The sequence below is a fragment of the Lampris incognitus genome, chromosome 14 (genome assembly GCF_029633865.1).
Source record: "Lampris incognitus isolate fLamInc1 chromosome 14, fLamInc1.hap2, whole genome shotgun sequence".
NCBI lineage: Eukaryota > Metazoa > Chordata > Actinopteri > Lampriformes > Lampridae > Lampris > Lampris incognitus.
In genome coordinates, this window is record NC_079224.1 from 8645786 (window position 1) to 8660972 (window position 15187).

The 15187-nt window shown below is 54.0% G+C and overlaps 1 protein-coding gene across 1 annotated transcript in view; it reads right to left on the reverse strand.

Moving 5' to 3' along the window:
• Positions 1-1573: 1573 nt before the first annotated feature.
• Positions 1574-15187, reverse strand: part of LOC130124270 (adhesion G protein-coupled receptor L2-like) — a 77373-nt gene continuing 63759 nt past the window's right edge. Inside the window, exons 17-22 of the mRNA XM_056293724.1 lie at positions 11082-11173; positions 9218-9386; positions 7876-8004; positions 7406-7502; positions 6118-6243; positions 1574-2436 (exon numbers count right to left, since the gene is read on the reverse strand). Coding sequence (XP_056149699.1) covers positions 1574-2436; positions 6118-6243; positions 7406-7502; positions 7876-8004; positions 9218-9386; positions 11082-11173 — 1476 coding nt within the window. The remainder of the gene's footprint in view (positions 2437-6117; positions 6244-7405; positions 7503-7875; positions 8005-9217; positions 9387-11081; positions 11174-15187) is intronic.

Genomic DNA, 15187 nt, shown 5'->3' on the forward strand with positions numbered 1-15187 from the left:
GTGGGAAGCCGGATGTTGGTATGTGGGGAGGGGGAACTGGGGGGAATAGCGTGAACCTCCCACGCGCTTCGCCCCCCCCCCGGCGAAACTCCTCACTGTCAGGTGAAAAGAAGCGGCTGGCGACTCCACATGTATCGGAGTAGGCGCGCGGTAGTCTGCAGCCCTCCCCGGATCGGCAGAGGGGGCGGAGCAGAGACCGGGACGGCTCGGAAGAGTGGGGTAATTGGTCAGGTAAAATTGGGGGGGGGGATTGCCCCCCCCAAAAAAAACAAGCAGTGAGACATTAGTGAACAAGAAAAATCTCACATTTATTTGATATCAAACAAGAGTTGAATTAAATATCAGCTGATGATGATGATGATGATGATGATGATGATGGGCTCTTACAAAAGGAACCAACTGAACCTAAACAGTGCTGCAACAAGTCACACTTTTCAACTATGGTCCGTTTTATTTTTTTCTTCCTTTCTCGTTGTTGTTGAGCAGTTCGGTTAATAAATTAATACGTGTCAGAGGCTGAAATACGCTCGCGAGACCGCCCAGTGAGGCACCGGCACAACGGCAAGTCCGGAAACCGACGACTACTTTCAGGTAAACCAATCACACGAGCCCGGAGCCGCGCGGCGCGTCGCGCGGTGGAACCGACACGCCGCCCGCTCGCCGACGCGCGCTGCGCAGGCGCAGTCGCCAGCGTGGTTTCCACGGGGCTTCCTCTCTCGGGACAACTTCCGCCGTCGGACACGCGACAAGGATTTCAAGTGTGAGGATGAAGGGAAGCACGTCCGTCCGCCGTCTGATCCGCCGCGTGCCGCGGATCCTTCCGGAAACTGACGGGATGTGGTTTCCGGATGGTCACCATTTCGGGTTTTTTTGTTTTTTTTTTGTTTGTTTGTTGGCTTTTTACACTATAGTGGTACAGCAAAATATATTTCTTTAGCTGTTATTCGGACAAGAGTTAAATGTGCAATAGAGAAAATATAAGGCCTGAGTCTGAATTAGTGGTTTCTTTACAGTCCTGACTGTATAGTGGAGCCGCACTAAGTCTAGTTCTATTGTTCAGGACTAAACGGATCCTGGTTCTGGAATGTCCCCCCCCCCACCCCACCCCACCCCCCCGGGGGAGAATGTCAGGAGTCTTCCACAGTTCTGAACTGGACCCCCTCACCCCCACCCCCTTTTCTTCTCCAACTCTTCTTTCGATACGACACGGATGCAGGCTGGATAAGGATGGCGCCAGACTTCTTTCTAATACTTACAGTGGTCTGTGCATTATTCTCTGCACCTCTTTAGTCCGCCAGCCGAGCATTCCCAGTCCACAGATGTCTGGTCTCGGAGGGAAACGTGTGTGTTTCTGCACGTGTGTGTGTGTGTGTGTGTGTGTGTGTGTGTGTGTTAACGGCTATGTGCAAAAGTCATTTTATTCCTTCCTTTCCCACCCAAAAAACATGTCACTTCCTGTCCTAACAGGAAGGGTATGTGGAGTGCAGAGCGGGAATTGGCAACAGTCTTGACATCAGCCAAAAGCACCCATGTGTTTAGACCTGTGCAAATGTAAAGACAGTTGTCCACCGGCTCAGAGGCTGGTGATGAGCTGCATCTGTCCGTCCTTGGGGGCCTCTCCCTCGGGGGTGCAGTCCTCAGTGCTGGGGGGGAGGATGCAGCCGTCACTGGTGCCTCGGTTGATGTGGTAGTAGGAAAGGGGCTGGGAGCCATCACCCAGCTCGGGCATGCTTTTGTGATAGACATCCTCGCTCTCGCTCCTGGAGGAGGGGGAGAGGTCCTCGTCCTCTTCAGGGGGGTAGGGGGAGGCTGACGGGGAGGGTGAGTCTCTCAAGTTGGGCATGCTGGTGTACAGGGAGTCTCTGTTATTGTTGGGTGACTGGGAGCCCCCATCCTCCTCGGCAGTGACAGTCTCTGAGCCGTGGCCCCCGGCCCCTTCCGAGCGCCTGGGAGCCTTTTGGGCGCTGTAGAGCAAGGAGTGAGTCCTCTGGGGCAGCAGCGGGGCCTCCAGCGCCCCCTTGTGGTGGGAGTGCAGAAGCAGCTCCAGGGTGGGGGGGGCTCCTCTTGCGCCTCCCCTCTGCGGGGACGAGGCCTCGGCGTGGTCTGGAGCAATGGCGTCATCCTCGCTGCCGCTCTCGCCCCCGCCTCGGTCCACCGTCACCCTGGTCTGCGGCTGCAAGACTCTGTCCCTCTCCCTCGGGTGGTCGCGGCCCTTAGGGGCCCCGCGGGGCCTGAGGTTGTTGTGGACGAGCTCAGAGATTATCATCTTCTCAAAAGCCACGTCATCTAGGTTGAGGGCGCCCAGGTCACCCGGGCCGTGAACGCCCACATCCTCGTAGTCATCGTCGCGCAGGGAGTAGCTGTTGTTGAAGTTGCCGTTGAGGGGGAGGGTGTCCATGGCACTGATGTCCCTGCTGTTGGTCAGAGAGTGCTGTCCTGCAAGGAGAGGCAAAGGGGGAGGCCATGAGCGACGGCGTATTGGCCGACACGGGTGACAACACAGCGCGTCACACATCATCCACACACGGTTCGATACTGCTCAGGACACTTCACTCTTGGTCTCTTTTTTTTCCCCCCCTTCTAATTTTATAACTTTTTTTTTTCTCCAAATAATAAATTTTCCAGATCTTTCAGAATAATTTACACCCCCCCCCCCCCGCTGCGCCCGTCCCGATCGTGCCTGAATCCCACCGGAGCCAAGCTGGAGTTTATCCTGAACAATACTGCACAGATGAGGACATAAAGATGACGAAAAAAAACTTCACTGCACAGCGACACACCGATATGCAAGCTAGCCAGGTTACACAAAGGCGGCATACGACATCACCAGGCGAGAGGAGAAGCGGGGAGTCAGAGAGCAAAACACAAAACAAGCTGATGGGGAGGTGTCACACGGAGTAAAAACAAGGCAGTCGTTTAGAGGAGGCAAGGCAAAGTAGTAATGCTGAACACAAGACGGCCACTTGGCTGCACTGGGGCCCACAAGGCACGGCAAACCCCCCCCCTCCCCCTCCCCCAACACACACACACACACACTCTCACACCAACACACACACACCAACGCACACCCCACTACAGACAGGCAGGGTGCAATGACTCACTTTACCACCACTCACATCAAGTGTGTCTGCTCAGGCTACCTGGCCTAAGAACGGCTGATGTGCAAAAAAAACAAAAAGAAAAAATAGAAAAAAAAAAGAAAAGAAAAAAAAGTAAAACAGATGATTTCTTTCCCCCCAATTGCAGCAGAAACGGGGAAAATTACTGAAATAAGACAAAAAGTGGAAGCTTGTAATCTCAGGCCCGGATTCAGTCAGTCCAAGTCACGTCGTGTTCTTGACAATTCATTGAATTATTGAATTAATTAGGATTTAGCCTGAATGGGACGTCCTCTTGCCAGCCAGTAGGGACGACATAAAATAATAATCATAATAATGGAGAGAGACGGCAAGATGGTTGTTTGAGCACTTTGGGGGGAGGCTGAAGGGCAAACTAAGGACAACTGAATCCTGGACTCGGCAGGTGGAGGGGGGGGGTTGGTTCAGCAGCAAGCACAGTTTTGTTTCCAGAAAAGTCTGCAGCAAAATGCACGGTACCGTCTCCCCACCGATAACCCCTCCTCTCCACTGTGTGAATGGGACTTGATTTTAAAAGGGGTTTTCTGTGTCAAGCGAACACCGGTCACGTGGAGGGAGGTGGGCAGGATGTGCGGGGCGGATTACTCCGAAAGCCCTCGCCGAAGCCCCGTGACTACGGGGAGGGAAAGGAGCGGGGCCTGTCTGATTCGCCGCGAGGATCTGATTGGACGGGAGCGCGAGGCTTTAAATGAAAAGGCTCGAGACGGATGAAAGGGGCGCGCGCGGAGACGGCCTCCGCTCGCTCGGCCTCCTTAAAAAGGGGGGGAGGCTGGAGTCTCACGCCTCAGACGAATTAGTCTGAGAAGTGTAAATCTGGGGAGGAAAAGCCCCCCAGCCCCCAAAACCAACGGCTGCAGAGAAACCTAGTCTAAAAACAGACGTCACAGCCATTTTCCCACAATATAAAAGCTAAGGCAGTGGCGGGAGAGCGAGAGAGCAACAGGCTCAAACGGAGCAGGGGAGAGAAATATGGAAGCGTGGTCTGTGAACACGCGCCCCCCTCTAAGCCTGCGTGTGTTCGTGCGGAGGCCGTGGGTTTGATTCCAGACAGGTATTGTCTACCGGGAGGGGAGGACGTGAGCGGAATCGAAGCGGACGCGGCGACAGCTGCGCTCCGGGAAGCATTCCAGCAGAGATTCATCCAAGATGTTCCCCCATACCTTATTTACTGCATCGGATGAACATCTGCGGGGTATTATATAGTATTAATACACGTATTACGGACGCCCCGCCCGCCTTCCTGCTGCAGCTAAACGTGATGACTGCAGCAGAGGACACGGGAAATGAGCTCGTGTTAAACTCGACAGTCTTCCGTTGCACGTTTCACGGTGAGCCTTGCGTCAGTTTTTGATATTTGTATGTCACACTGTTGCCTTTCCCCCCCTCCTCCCAAAAAAAAAACAAACCCGGTAACACTTTCTATGAAGCTTGCATCTCTAATGCCCTATAAGCATCTATAATGCCCTATAAGCATCTATAACACCCTATAAGCATCTATAATGCCCTATAAGCATATATAACGCCCTATAAGCATCTATAATGCCCTATAAGCATCTATAACACCCTATAAGCATCTATAACGCCCTATAAGCATCTATAACACCCTATAAGCATCTATAATGCCCTATAAGCATCTATAACGCCCATACTTTCCTATAATGTGTATTACAACGACTAACGGCTATGGCTGAAGACTGAAATAGCACTGAAGTCTCATTATGCACCTCTACAAAACTTGAGCAAAACAAGTTGGCTATGATGCATTATGACGTTTAACAGATAAACAGGCTAACGATGACGTATTTATAATGCATAAATCCGTTTGAAATTGACATAATGTATCACAAAGGTGGTTATGAGGTGTTGTGAGGGCGCGCACATGTTATAATGAATCTTACAACGACTTATAGCTACGCTTATAGGGTGTTGCAGATGCTCATAGGGCGTTATAGACGCAAGCTTCACAGAAAGGGGTACCGACGATTACAGCCATGTTTAAAATGACTTGGCCGTTGAATGTTCTGAGTTTTCATCAAATCCCAGCTGCTCAAATGAGAAGCATCTCGTGTAATTACCTCATAATTGTGCAGGTAAACGTCTCGGGGCGACGGGGGGGGGGGGGGCCCGCCTTGCATGTTTGTGTGGTGATGGAGGGACGGTTCGCAGGATGTCTCGGATTTCTCCGCGGCCATTGTTTCGGCCGGAAACCTGCCTCATTAACGGACGCCTCTGAAGTGGCCTCGCTGCGCTCACGGGCGCGCCACACCAGGAGGAGGCCGTCTGTCTGCACACGCCGGTTACATATCTCATTACGCATCCTTCCTTCTTTGCGCGCGTTCGCCGTAGCGGTTTCTGCCCGCTCCCTTCTCATCATCAAACGTGCTGCCGTTTGGTTACTTTCTTTCTTTTCTGTTTGCCCGGCTTCCTTCGGCTGCGGCGGTGTTTAAAATAGGTCGCGGTAGACACCGACGGCGTTTCAACCGAGGCGGGAGGGGTGCGGACGTGACAAAGTAAAAACCTGAACATTTCCACCCGTTCTAAATATATCATCCGCCACTGTGGTTGTCAGGGCAACAATATGTCATCTGAAGTGTTGCATAAGCGCGCCGTGCGGGATTTCAGAGGGATCCTTGCAGGACGCGCTCAAGTAGCCGAGATAAGACGGCGCCGAGCGCTCTGAGCCCCCCGTCTTTTAGTTGTGCCCACAGAAATAAAAATAACGGCTCAGACTGTTTATAACTACACCCAGAAGGGGTGGGGGTGGAGGGGAGGAGGGATGCGTTCCACCTACAGCCGTCGCTTCTCTGGCGCTTTCAACGTGCGCCGTGTTCGACAGTCACAGCTCTGGAGTTCTGTTTTCCCAAATGAAACTTGAAGAAAATAAAAAAATTCCACCACAAAGCAAAACACCAAAACAAACATACAAACAAACACACACAAGATCAAGGTCACGAGTAAAAGTTGGAGGGTGGATGTGCACCTGGGGAGTGAAAGGCCGGTGGAGAGGGGGTGTTGCACACCACCGTTTCCGCCAGCAGGTTGTTATAGGGGTTAGTGTCGTGGGCTCGGAGGAGAGGGTTAGTTAGGAGGTAGTTGCCAGTCATCCCTGAAATAACAGGAAGACGAGAGAAGGAACGTGAGTGGGGGAGAGGGGGGAGAGAGAGAAGCACAAAGAGCGAAAATAGACAACAGAGAGAGAAGCATAGTTTGAGTCTGAAGCACTTCGTGTGGCGTTAGATGGGCAGTTGTCGGTATAACGAATGCCTGCGTTTTGGACAACTCAAGAACTCGCCAACGAGACTTCCAACAAACGCATCCTCTGCCTCCTATTATGGACACAAAACGAAAATCTAGACTAACGTCGGTTTAAGAAACACATTTTCCAAAACAGTAAGCTGATGTAACTGTCAAACAACATTACTGGCGACGTGTGTTTTTCTGAAGTATTGCACCACAATCAGCTCCACTGTTTACGTGAGACAAACTCATCTAAACAAACCATCCAGTCGACGCACCAGACAAAACATTTCTAAACAGCCTGCCCTCAGCGATACGGCATTCTTCGCTTCTGCAGTCGGGTTTCACAAATCCTGGAGCGCGGACCGAAGCTGGTCCTGGATCGCTAAGCTAGTGTGCGCCGGCACGTCTCTTTATCAGCGCTAATTCGTTTGCACAGCTGAGTCTGCATGGGCCCTGTCTGACGCCTCGCCAACGACCCACGATGGCTGCTGGATCTGTCCTTAAAACCTGCACTGTCAACCGTCACCCCCCCCCGCCCCCCCCAACTCGATCATCTCCGCCTTACAGTCACTCCAGGGTGAGGGATGAGGCAGGGGGGTCCGTTTGCTTGTCAGAGTTGTTTAGATTTGAACCCATCACACAGCACTATGTGTCTGAACCCATGTCAAACATCTCCTTTTCCCCCTTTTAACAACCCCTGCGAGTGTTAACGGCGGGGAATTTCCGTGAACTCTGACGTCACCAGGATCACCCTGCCGAGACTTCTGACTGCATAGCACTGACAGGAAAACGCAACGTAAAAATCAAGTTTTTGTTCCTTTTGTATTTCTTTTTTACACCCTCCCCCCTTGCTGCCCCCTCCTCTCCCCCCGAAGACCCTCTTCTCTTTCTTTTCTTTCTGTAATTTTGCGCTGCGGCGGCGGCGCGTCAGCCGCCATCTACTGAAGTGTTCATTTGTGAATTTCCAAAACTTCATCACAAAGAGAATAGCGTATGCGTCTTGCCTGGCGAGCGAGGCAGCTGCTTACCCTGGTTGATTGTGGAGGTGCTGTTGATGTCTCCTGAGATGAAGGAGGACTCTGACTGCTTCCTCACAGTGTCGTTCCACATCCTCCTGATGCGGCTCTGCACAGAGAGCAAAGGCGCCACTGATCACTGGCTCAACACGGTGCCAAATAATATGCAGTCTTTTTTTTTGGGGGGGGGGGGGGTCCTGCGACTTCACTAGCTGTGTGGGCTTTTTGATGTAAACCAAGCACGAGCAAGCGCGACTCGCACAGCCAAATGCTTGTCGATGAGTAGGTTCAGGTACATGTTAGTGCAAGGGGGGAAAAAAAGGCTTTGCATGCTAAGCAACCCAACTGAGAGCAGACCCCCTTCCGTTGGTAAAGTTTCTTTAAACAATTCAGTTTTAGAGCTCGGGGCCCCTGGTGGCTCTCGCTGCTATTCCGCTGGGAGAGCAGATGCTGACGTCTGCTTCCTCACTCGGTGACTATACCTGGGTAGCAGATGAGTAGCGCGCAGTGGAACGAGACGTGGTTGCCTTGGATGAACTGTGGGAGCCCTCGGGAGGCAGGCCGCCGCAGCAGTGGGACTGACGGAAACATTTGCTGTACTCTTTGCGGACCTGCAGAGGGGCAAAGGATCAGGGCAGACTGAGCACAAAGAGAGGCAGGGTCTCCGACAGGCTGTACCAGTCCCCCCCCCCCCACCTCCCCGAGAGACATGCAAATTCCAAATCTTTGTCAAATGCCAGCCAGCCGACAGTGGTTCAGAATGCCATGTCTGTAAGGGGGCCAGTGCTAATGTTATTCTAAGCTTCCGAATATGTTAGACGACTGCAGAAAGGGACATCTTTAAACCCGTTTGACAGTTCGGTCCCCAAGATCAGGATTACCTAAAATGACACATCAAATTTGGAAAAATCCACAGTACAATCTAGCAAAACCAATGCCCGCAACTGATAAATAGGAAAGCTATTAGATCGTCTACGGCTGGTTAATATATGGAATTAATATCAAAATTTGAAATTTTCAAATGATAAAATTTGAAATTGGAGTTTTGTCTCATGCTGCAGTAATTCAGTACAGACAGGGTGTTATGTGCTGGAGCACGGTGCACATGTTTATATATCTTATTCTTATTTCTACTTCTTATTTTATCTTCTATTTCTTTTTTTGGGGGGGATTTTACCCCCTTTTTCTCCCCAATTGTATCAGGCCATCTACCCCACTCTTCCCGGTCGCTGCTCCACCCCCTCTGCCGATCCAGGGAGGGCTGCAGACCACCACACGCCTCCTCCGATGCATGTGGAGTCGCCAGCCGCTTCTTTTCACCTGACAGTGAGGTGTTTCACCAGGGGGACGTAGCACGTGGGAGGATCACGCTGTTCCCCTCCAGTCCCCCCCCCCTCCAGCCCGAACAGGCACCGACCAGAGGAGGCGCTAGTGCAGCAACCAGGACGCATACCCACAGCCGGCTTCCCACCTGCAGACACAGCCAACTGTCTGTAGGGACGCCCGACCAAGCCGGAAGTAACACAGGGATTCATACCGGCGATCCCCGTGTTGGTAGGCAACGGAATAGACCGCCACACCACCTGGACACCCTTATCTCCGATTCCTATTTACTTCTGTTTTTCTTATTTCTATCTATTTCTATTTTCTTGTTATCGTGTTAGCTTTTACTTTTGCTATACCGGAGCGTGTGTCTGTAATAGGACCCAAATTCCCCTCGCGGATGAATAAAGCATTTCTGATCCTGATACAGAAAACAGCTCCGACCTTGATGCGGCGCATGAAATCTTTACAAAGGCAGATCGTGACGCCGTGGATGCCCACCTTCTTCTGGAGGAGGCAGTGGAAGATGAAGATGAACATCCCTTGCAGCGTGTTGAAGATGGTGAACAGGTACGCCATGACGATGGAGGACTCGTTCAGGAAGAACAAGCCAAAGGACCACGTCAGGCCCAGGAGACAGAGCAGGGCAAACGCTCCCAGCACCCAGGACCTGCGGCACAGACAGAACTCTGGTAACAGCTAGTCAAACAGTCAAACAGTCAAACGGGGGGGGGGGGGTTTACACGGCATTTCTTGGCCTGAGGTTTCTGCGCTGGGAGGACTGGACGGACAGGAAAAACAATTTCCTGGGTTATTTTTTTCCCCTGGTTTTGAACAGGTTGCGCAAACAATGCACACAAATGCTGATCCAAAAGTCTTGGAATCAAGGTGAACACAGGATTTGAAACAGGAGTCAAACAGGAGGTCTCCTCGGGTCCTCCTTGGGGTCGGCTAAAGAGATCGCCAGCCCAGCAGGTTTTCTCGGGGCAGTTTCCAGGAAGGCCTAGAGGAAATCAGATAACTTAACATTGAGTTTCAATAATGACAGCTGGTCGCTATCGATATACGAGAGAGGAGGGAGCCACCCCGAGAGGGTTACGGCGGGCCAGAGGGAAAAGAGGAGAGACCGAGGTAGGAGGAGGCACCGTTGCTGCTTTTCTAAAGGAAGAGAAGGATGAAAACTCGCGGTAGCCTGAAAAGATGGGAGTTGGTTAATCTCGCTTTGGTGTAAATGTCAAGGTTCACTCTTCTGTGTGTCAACACTGTCGCTGCTCCACCCCCTCTCTGCCGACCCAGGGAGGGCTGCGGACCACCACATGCCTCCTCCAGTAAATGTGGAGTCGCCAGCCGCTTCTTTTCACCTGGCAGTGAGAAGTTTCTCCAGGGGGGGGGGTGTAGCGCGTGGGAGGATCACGCTATCCCCCGAACAGGCGCCCCAACCGACCAGAGGAGGCGCTAGTGCAGCGACCAGGACACACACCCCCGACCAAGCCGGAGGTAACGCGGGGATTCGAGCCGGAGATCCCCGTGGTGGTGGGCGACAGAATAGACCGCCACGCCACCCGGATGCCCCATAAATGGCCAATTTGAGGGGGACCCTAATTAACGACAGCTAATGAGCTCTGCGCACTTCAGACTGTTTGTTCGACAGAGCTGTCGGCACTCTCTAAACTCCAGAGGCCAAATAATTGAGTTTTTTTTTTTTTTTTTTGGTTGACGCAGAAAAGACCGAGCCGAGGAGGTCCGTCACACGTTCATCCCTGGTACACCGCGCGCCGGCCGGCCCGCCCACGCACGCACACCGTTGAACAAACAGCCCGCCACTGAAAGTGACCCGGGACTGTTATTTTATTTAGCTGTCTGGCTTGCGGAGAGAAATGAGGTGGGGGTAGGGGTGGGGGGGCGGCCCCCTCCTTCTCTTCTGTTCTCTCCACTTTTAAATCTGCGAGTCCTGTCGTTGAGCCCGTCCTCTGGGGGGGAGCCTGTAAACCGCGGCCGGCACAACGCACGTGAGGTCGGATGAGGAAATAAAAGAGGCAGTATAACCCCGCACGGTGCAAATACCGCACTCATAAAACACAGTGAAGTGGCACCACCTGCGGAAGGAGGGGGATAAATATGTGGAGGGGGGGGTGGAGGGTGGGGGGATATTGGCCCCGGCTGGCGTCAGAGAGGAGAGGAGAAATGTGTAGGTCCAACGCACGTTCGAAGCTGCAGAAACAAGGTAACGGCGGTAAGTAATGTGCCATATTATTTTCCCTTTTCATATTTAACTGACACCCCCACCCCACCCCACCCCCCTCCCCTCCCCCCTTTGAGACCCAAGCAGCCACAGGGCAGGCCACCTAATCGGACCCCCCCTCACCTGATCCCCCCCAGCCTGGACGAGTCGGGTTTCATGGAGGTGGAGTGCTTCGCCATCTTGTACATGGTCACCACCAGGAAGACGACGTTGAGCTGTCAAAACAAGAGGCACAACGGGGTTAACAGACGGACCCGGGGGGGGAGGCACGCCATCCCCGACGCGAACGCCGGCGCGTACGTCTCACATCGGGTTTGCCGCGGTCGCCGCTTCATCGGCGGCGGGGTTTCGGCTCGGTAGCAAGCGTCAGCACCGGCCTACCTTTACCGGGGAGGGACATAAAACTTTAACGCCTGAGCGGAGATCATAAAGTAGACTTGACGCCCCGGGGGTGGGGGGGTGGGGGGTGGGGGGGGGGTACAACACAGGGGGGGAGGTTAACACGTCGGTCTGGTTCACGCAGCGCTGGCCTTCACGACAAACCGCCTCCAAGGTCTCGTCCCCGCTTGCTACACGGGCCTGGGCCGGGGCCCGAGTCCAATCCCTCGCCGGGAGAGCGGGCGAGCGTGGGAGACGCTAAATGTAAAGCAGCCCGAACGGGGCTCGCCGGCCTCAGACGAAGCTCCGGAAAAACACGGGGAGGAAAAGGACGGAGCAGAGTGCCATATTTTAAAAACACTTCTCCCAGGCCAGGAAAAACATTCAACCCATCCACGCTACACATCCAGCAAGGTTTCAATAAATTCACCTTGTTCCTCTCCCATCGCTCAAGGGCACATTGCCTACTGAGTGAAAGGGAAGAGGAGGAGGAGGAGGAGGAGGAGGTGTGTGTGTGTGTGCGTGTGCGTGCTGTACTCGAATTTGGCGCACAACCACGTTAAAGTTCTGAAAAGCACTAAAGAAAACACTCAGGGAGAAAAATCTGTTCTCCATCCCGACCTCAGCGTCGCGGAGGCGCTCCACCCCTGATCCGTCTCAGATTTATCTGTCCGGAGCACGGGGCGAACCGACGTGGAGGAAAGCATATTGATCCAGACACGGTGTTCCCTGATTAAGTTAATGTCGTCTTATCACGAGACCGGTTAACGTGAAAAATAGTGCGAGCCCACGGCGGCGTACTCCCGACACATCTCTGGACTGAGCTAACCCTCCAGCCATCCGTCATCCAAGCTGCTTATCCGAAGGCCGGATGCTGGAGCCTATCCCGGCAGTCACTGCGCGGCAGGCGGGGGGAGACACCCTGGACGGGCCGCCAGCCCATCACACCGAGGGACAATTTAGTACGGCCGAGTCTCCTGACCTACGTGTCTTTGGACTGTGGGAGGAAACCGGAACTCCTGGAGGAAACCCACGCAGACACGGGGAGAACATGCAAACTCCACACAGAGGACGACCCGGGACGACCCCCCCTCCCAAGGTTGGACTACCCCGGAGGCTCGAGCCCGGGACCTTCTTGCTGTGAGGCGACTGCGCTAACCACCGTGCCGCCCGGCCTGAATCAATATACTGTAGAATGTATATCCATGGAAACAAAGAGCGTGGACATAAAAGAGGGAGAGCAGGAGACAACAGCGACAGCAGGGAGCAGAAATAGAGGGGGAGTGAACAGAAGGAGGACGGGATGAGGGGGCTGTTAGATCACAGTTTAGCTTCTGTCTGCTAGCCACCAGAAGGAGGATGGGACGAATGGGCTGTTAGATCACAGCTTAGCTTCTGTCTGCTAGCCACCAGAAGGAGGATGGGACGAGGGGGCTGTTAGATCACAGCTTAGCTTCTGTCTGCTAGCCACCAGAAGGAGGACGGGACGAAGGGGCTGTTAGATCACAGCGTAGCTTCTGTCTGCTAGCCACCAGGAGGACGGGACAAGGGGGCTGTTAGATCACAGCGTAGCTTCTGTCTGCTAGCCACCAGAAGGAGGATGGGACGAGGGGGCTGTTAGATCACAGCTTAGCTTCTGTCTGCTAGCCACCAGAAGGAGGACGGGACGAAGGGGCTGTTAGATCACAGCGTAGCTTCTGTCTGCTAGCCACCAGGAGGACGGGACAAGGGGGCTGTTAGATCACAGCGTAGCTTCTGTCTGCTAGCCACCAGGAGGAGGACGGGACGAAGGGGCTGTTAGATCACAGCCTAGCTTCTGTCTGCTAGCCACCAGAAGGAGGACGGGACGAGGGGGGCTGTTAGATCACAGCCTAGCTTCTGTCTGCTAGCCACCAGGAGGACGGGACGAGGGGGCTGTTAGATCACAGTTTAGCTTCTGTCTGCTAGCCACCAGGAGGACGGGACGAGGGGGCTGTTAGATCACAGCGTAGCTTCTGTCTGCTAGCCACCAGGAGGACGGGACGAGGGGGCTGTTAGATCACAGCGTAGGTTCTGTCTGCTAGCCACCAGGAGGACGGGACGAGGGGGCTGTTAGATCACAGCGTAGCTTCTGTCTGCTAGCCACCAGGAGGACGGGACGAGGGGGCTGTTAGATCACAGCTTAGCTTCTGTCTGCTAGCCACCAGAAGGAGGACGGGACGAGGGGGCTGTTAGATCACAGCCTAGCTTCTGTCTGCTAGCCACCAGGAGGACGGGACGAGGGGGCTGTTAGATCACAGCGTAGCTTCTGTCTGCTAGCCACCAGGAGGACGGGACGAGGGGGCTGTTAGATCACAGCTTAGCTTCTGTCTGCTAGCCACCAGAAGGAGGACGGGACGAGGGGGCTGTTAGATCACAGCCTAGCTTCTGTCTGCTAGCCACCAGAAGGAGGACGGGACGAGGGGGCTGTTAGATCACAGCCTAGCTTCTGTCCGCTAGCCACCAGAAGGAGGACGGGATGAGGGGGCTGTTAGATCACAGCCTAGCTTCTGTCTGCTAGCCACCAGAAGGAGGACGGGACGAGGGGGCTGTTAGATCACAGCCTAGCTTCTGTCTGCTAGCCACCAGAAGGAGGACGGGACGAGGGGGCTGTTAGATCACAGCCTAGCTTCTGTCTGCTGGCCACTAGGAGGACGGGACGAGGGGGCTGTTAGATCACAGCCTAGCTTCTGTCTGCTAGCCACCAGAAGGAGGACGGGACGAATGGGCTGTTAGATCACAGCTTAGCTTCTGTCTGCTAGCCACCAGAAGGAGGATGGGATGAGGGGGCTGTTAGATCACAGCTTAGCTTCTGTCTGCTAGCCACCAGAAGGAGGACGGGACGAAGGGGCTGTTAGATCACAGTTTAGCTTCTGTCTGCTAGCCACCAGGACGGGACGAGGGGGCTGTTGGATCACAGCCTAGCTTCTGTCTGCTAGCCACCAGGGCCGATTTACGTCTGCATGAGTTGAGGGGCTGGAGATGCATTCAGCACAGCAGCGAGCGAGGACACAGATCTGATGAGACAGAACGCCAGTCAGATATTCGGACAGCCAGTCAGCCAGTCGGCCAGCCAACCAGCCAGTCGGCAAGCCAGCCGGCCAGCCAACCAGCCAGTCGGCAAGCCAACCAGCCAGCCAGGCTGCCACTCTGCAAAAACCCGAGGCAAACTGTTTATGTCAGTCTCTAAAGGGCTCTCCTCCGCCGTATCCGTCAACCACCGAACGCGACACAAAACCCAGCAGGGCCGCCACAGCGCCTCCCAGGGGCTTGGCTGTACGTACATACTGCAGACGGACTTACATGGGTGTTACCATATGCGCCTGTATAGATAAACACATTGTGGTTGTTCATGACTGTGTTTATGAATGTGTGTGTGTGTGTGTGTGTGTGTGTGTAAATCTGTGTGTGTCTGCTCGTGTGTGTTCGAGCATCAAGGGCACGGCACAAAACATTAAAAGGTGAAGATGGAGACGTCCGCGTGCCTGGATTGGCTGAGGGATGTGTCATGATCCGCAGCGGGGCTTTGAGCTTCGGTAATGGCTGTCTGGCCCACCCCCTCATTACTTCCATGCTCATCGCCCCCCCCCCCCAGCCCCGAACGCTCTTGTTTCCTCACCAAGTAAAAAGTAAATGTGACCTTCACGGCTGAGACCCCCCCGCCCCCCCCCCCCCGGCTGCAGGAGGGCAATGCTCTTTAGATGTAGCGCGCCGGCCGAAAAGCTGTAAGTTGTTGCCGCTCAGCGGTTGTGATGTGAGAGGATTTCATAGCTGACAGGACACTGACTTCCTGGTGACTTCCTGGTGTCAATGGGACCACTCCCCTTTTCATG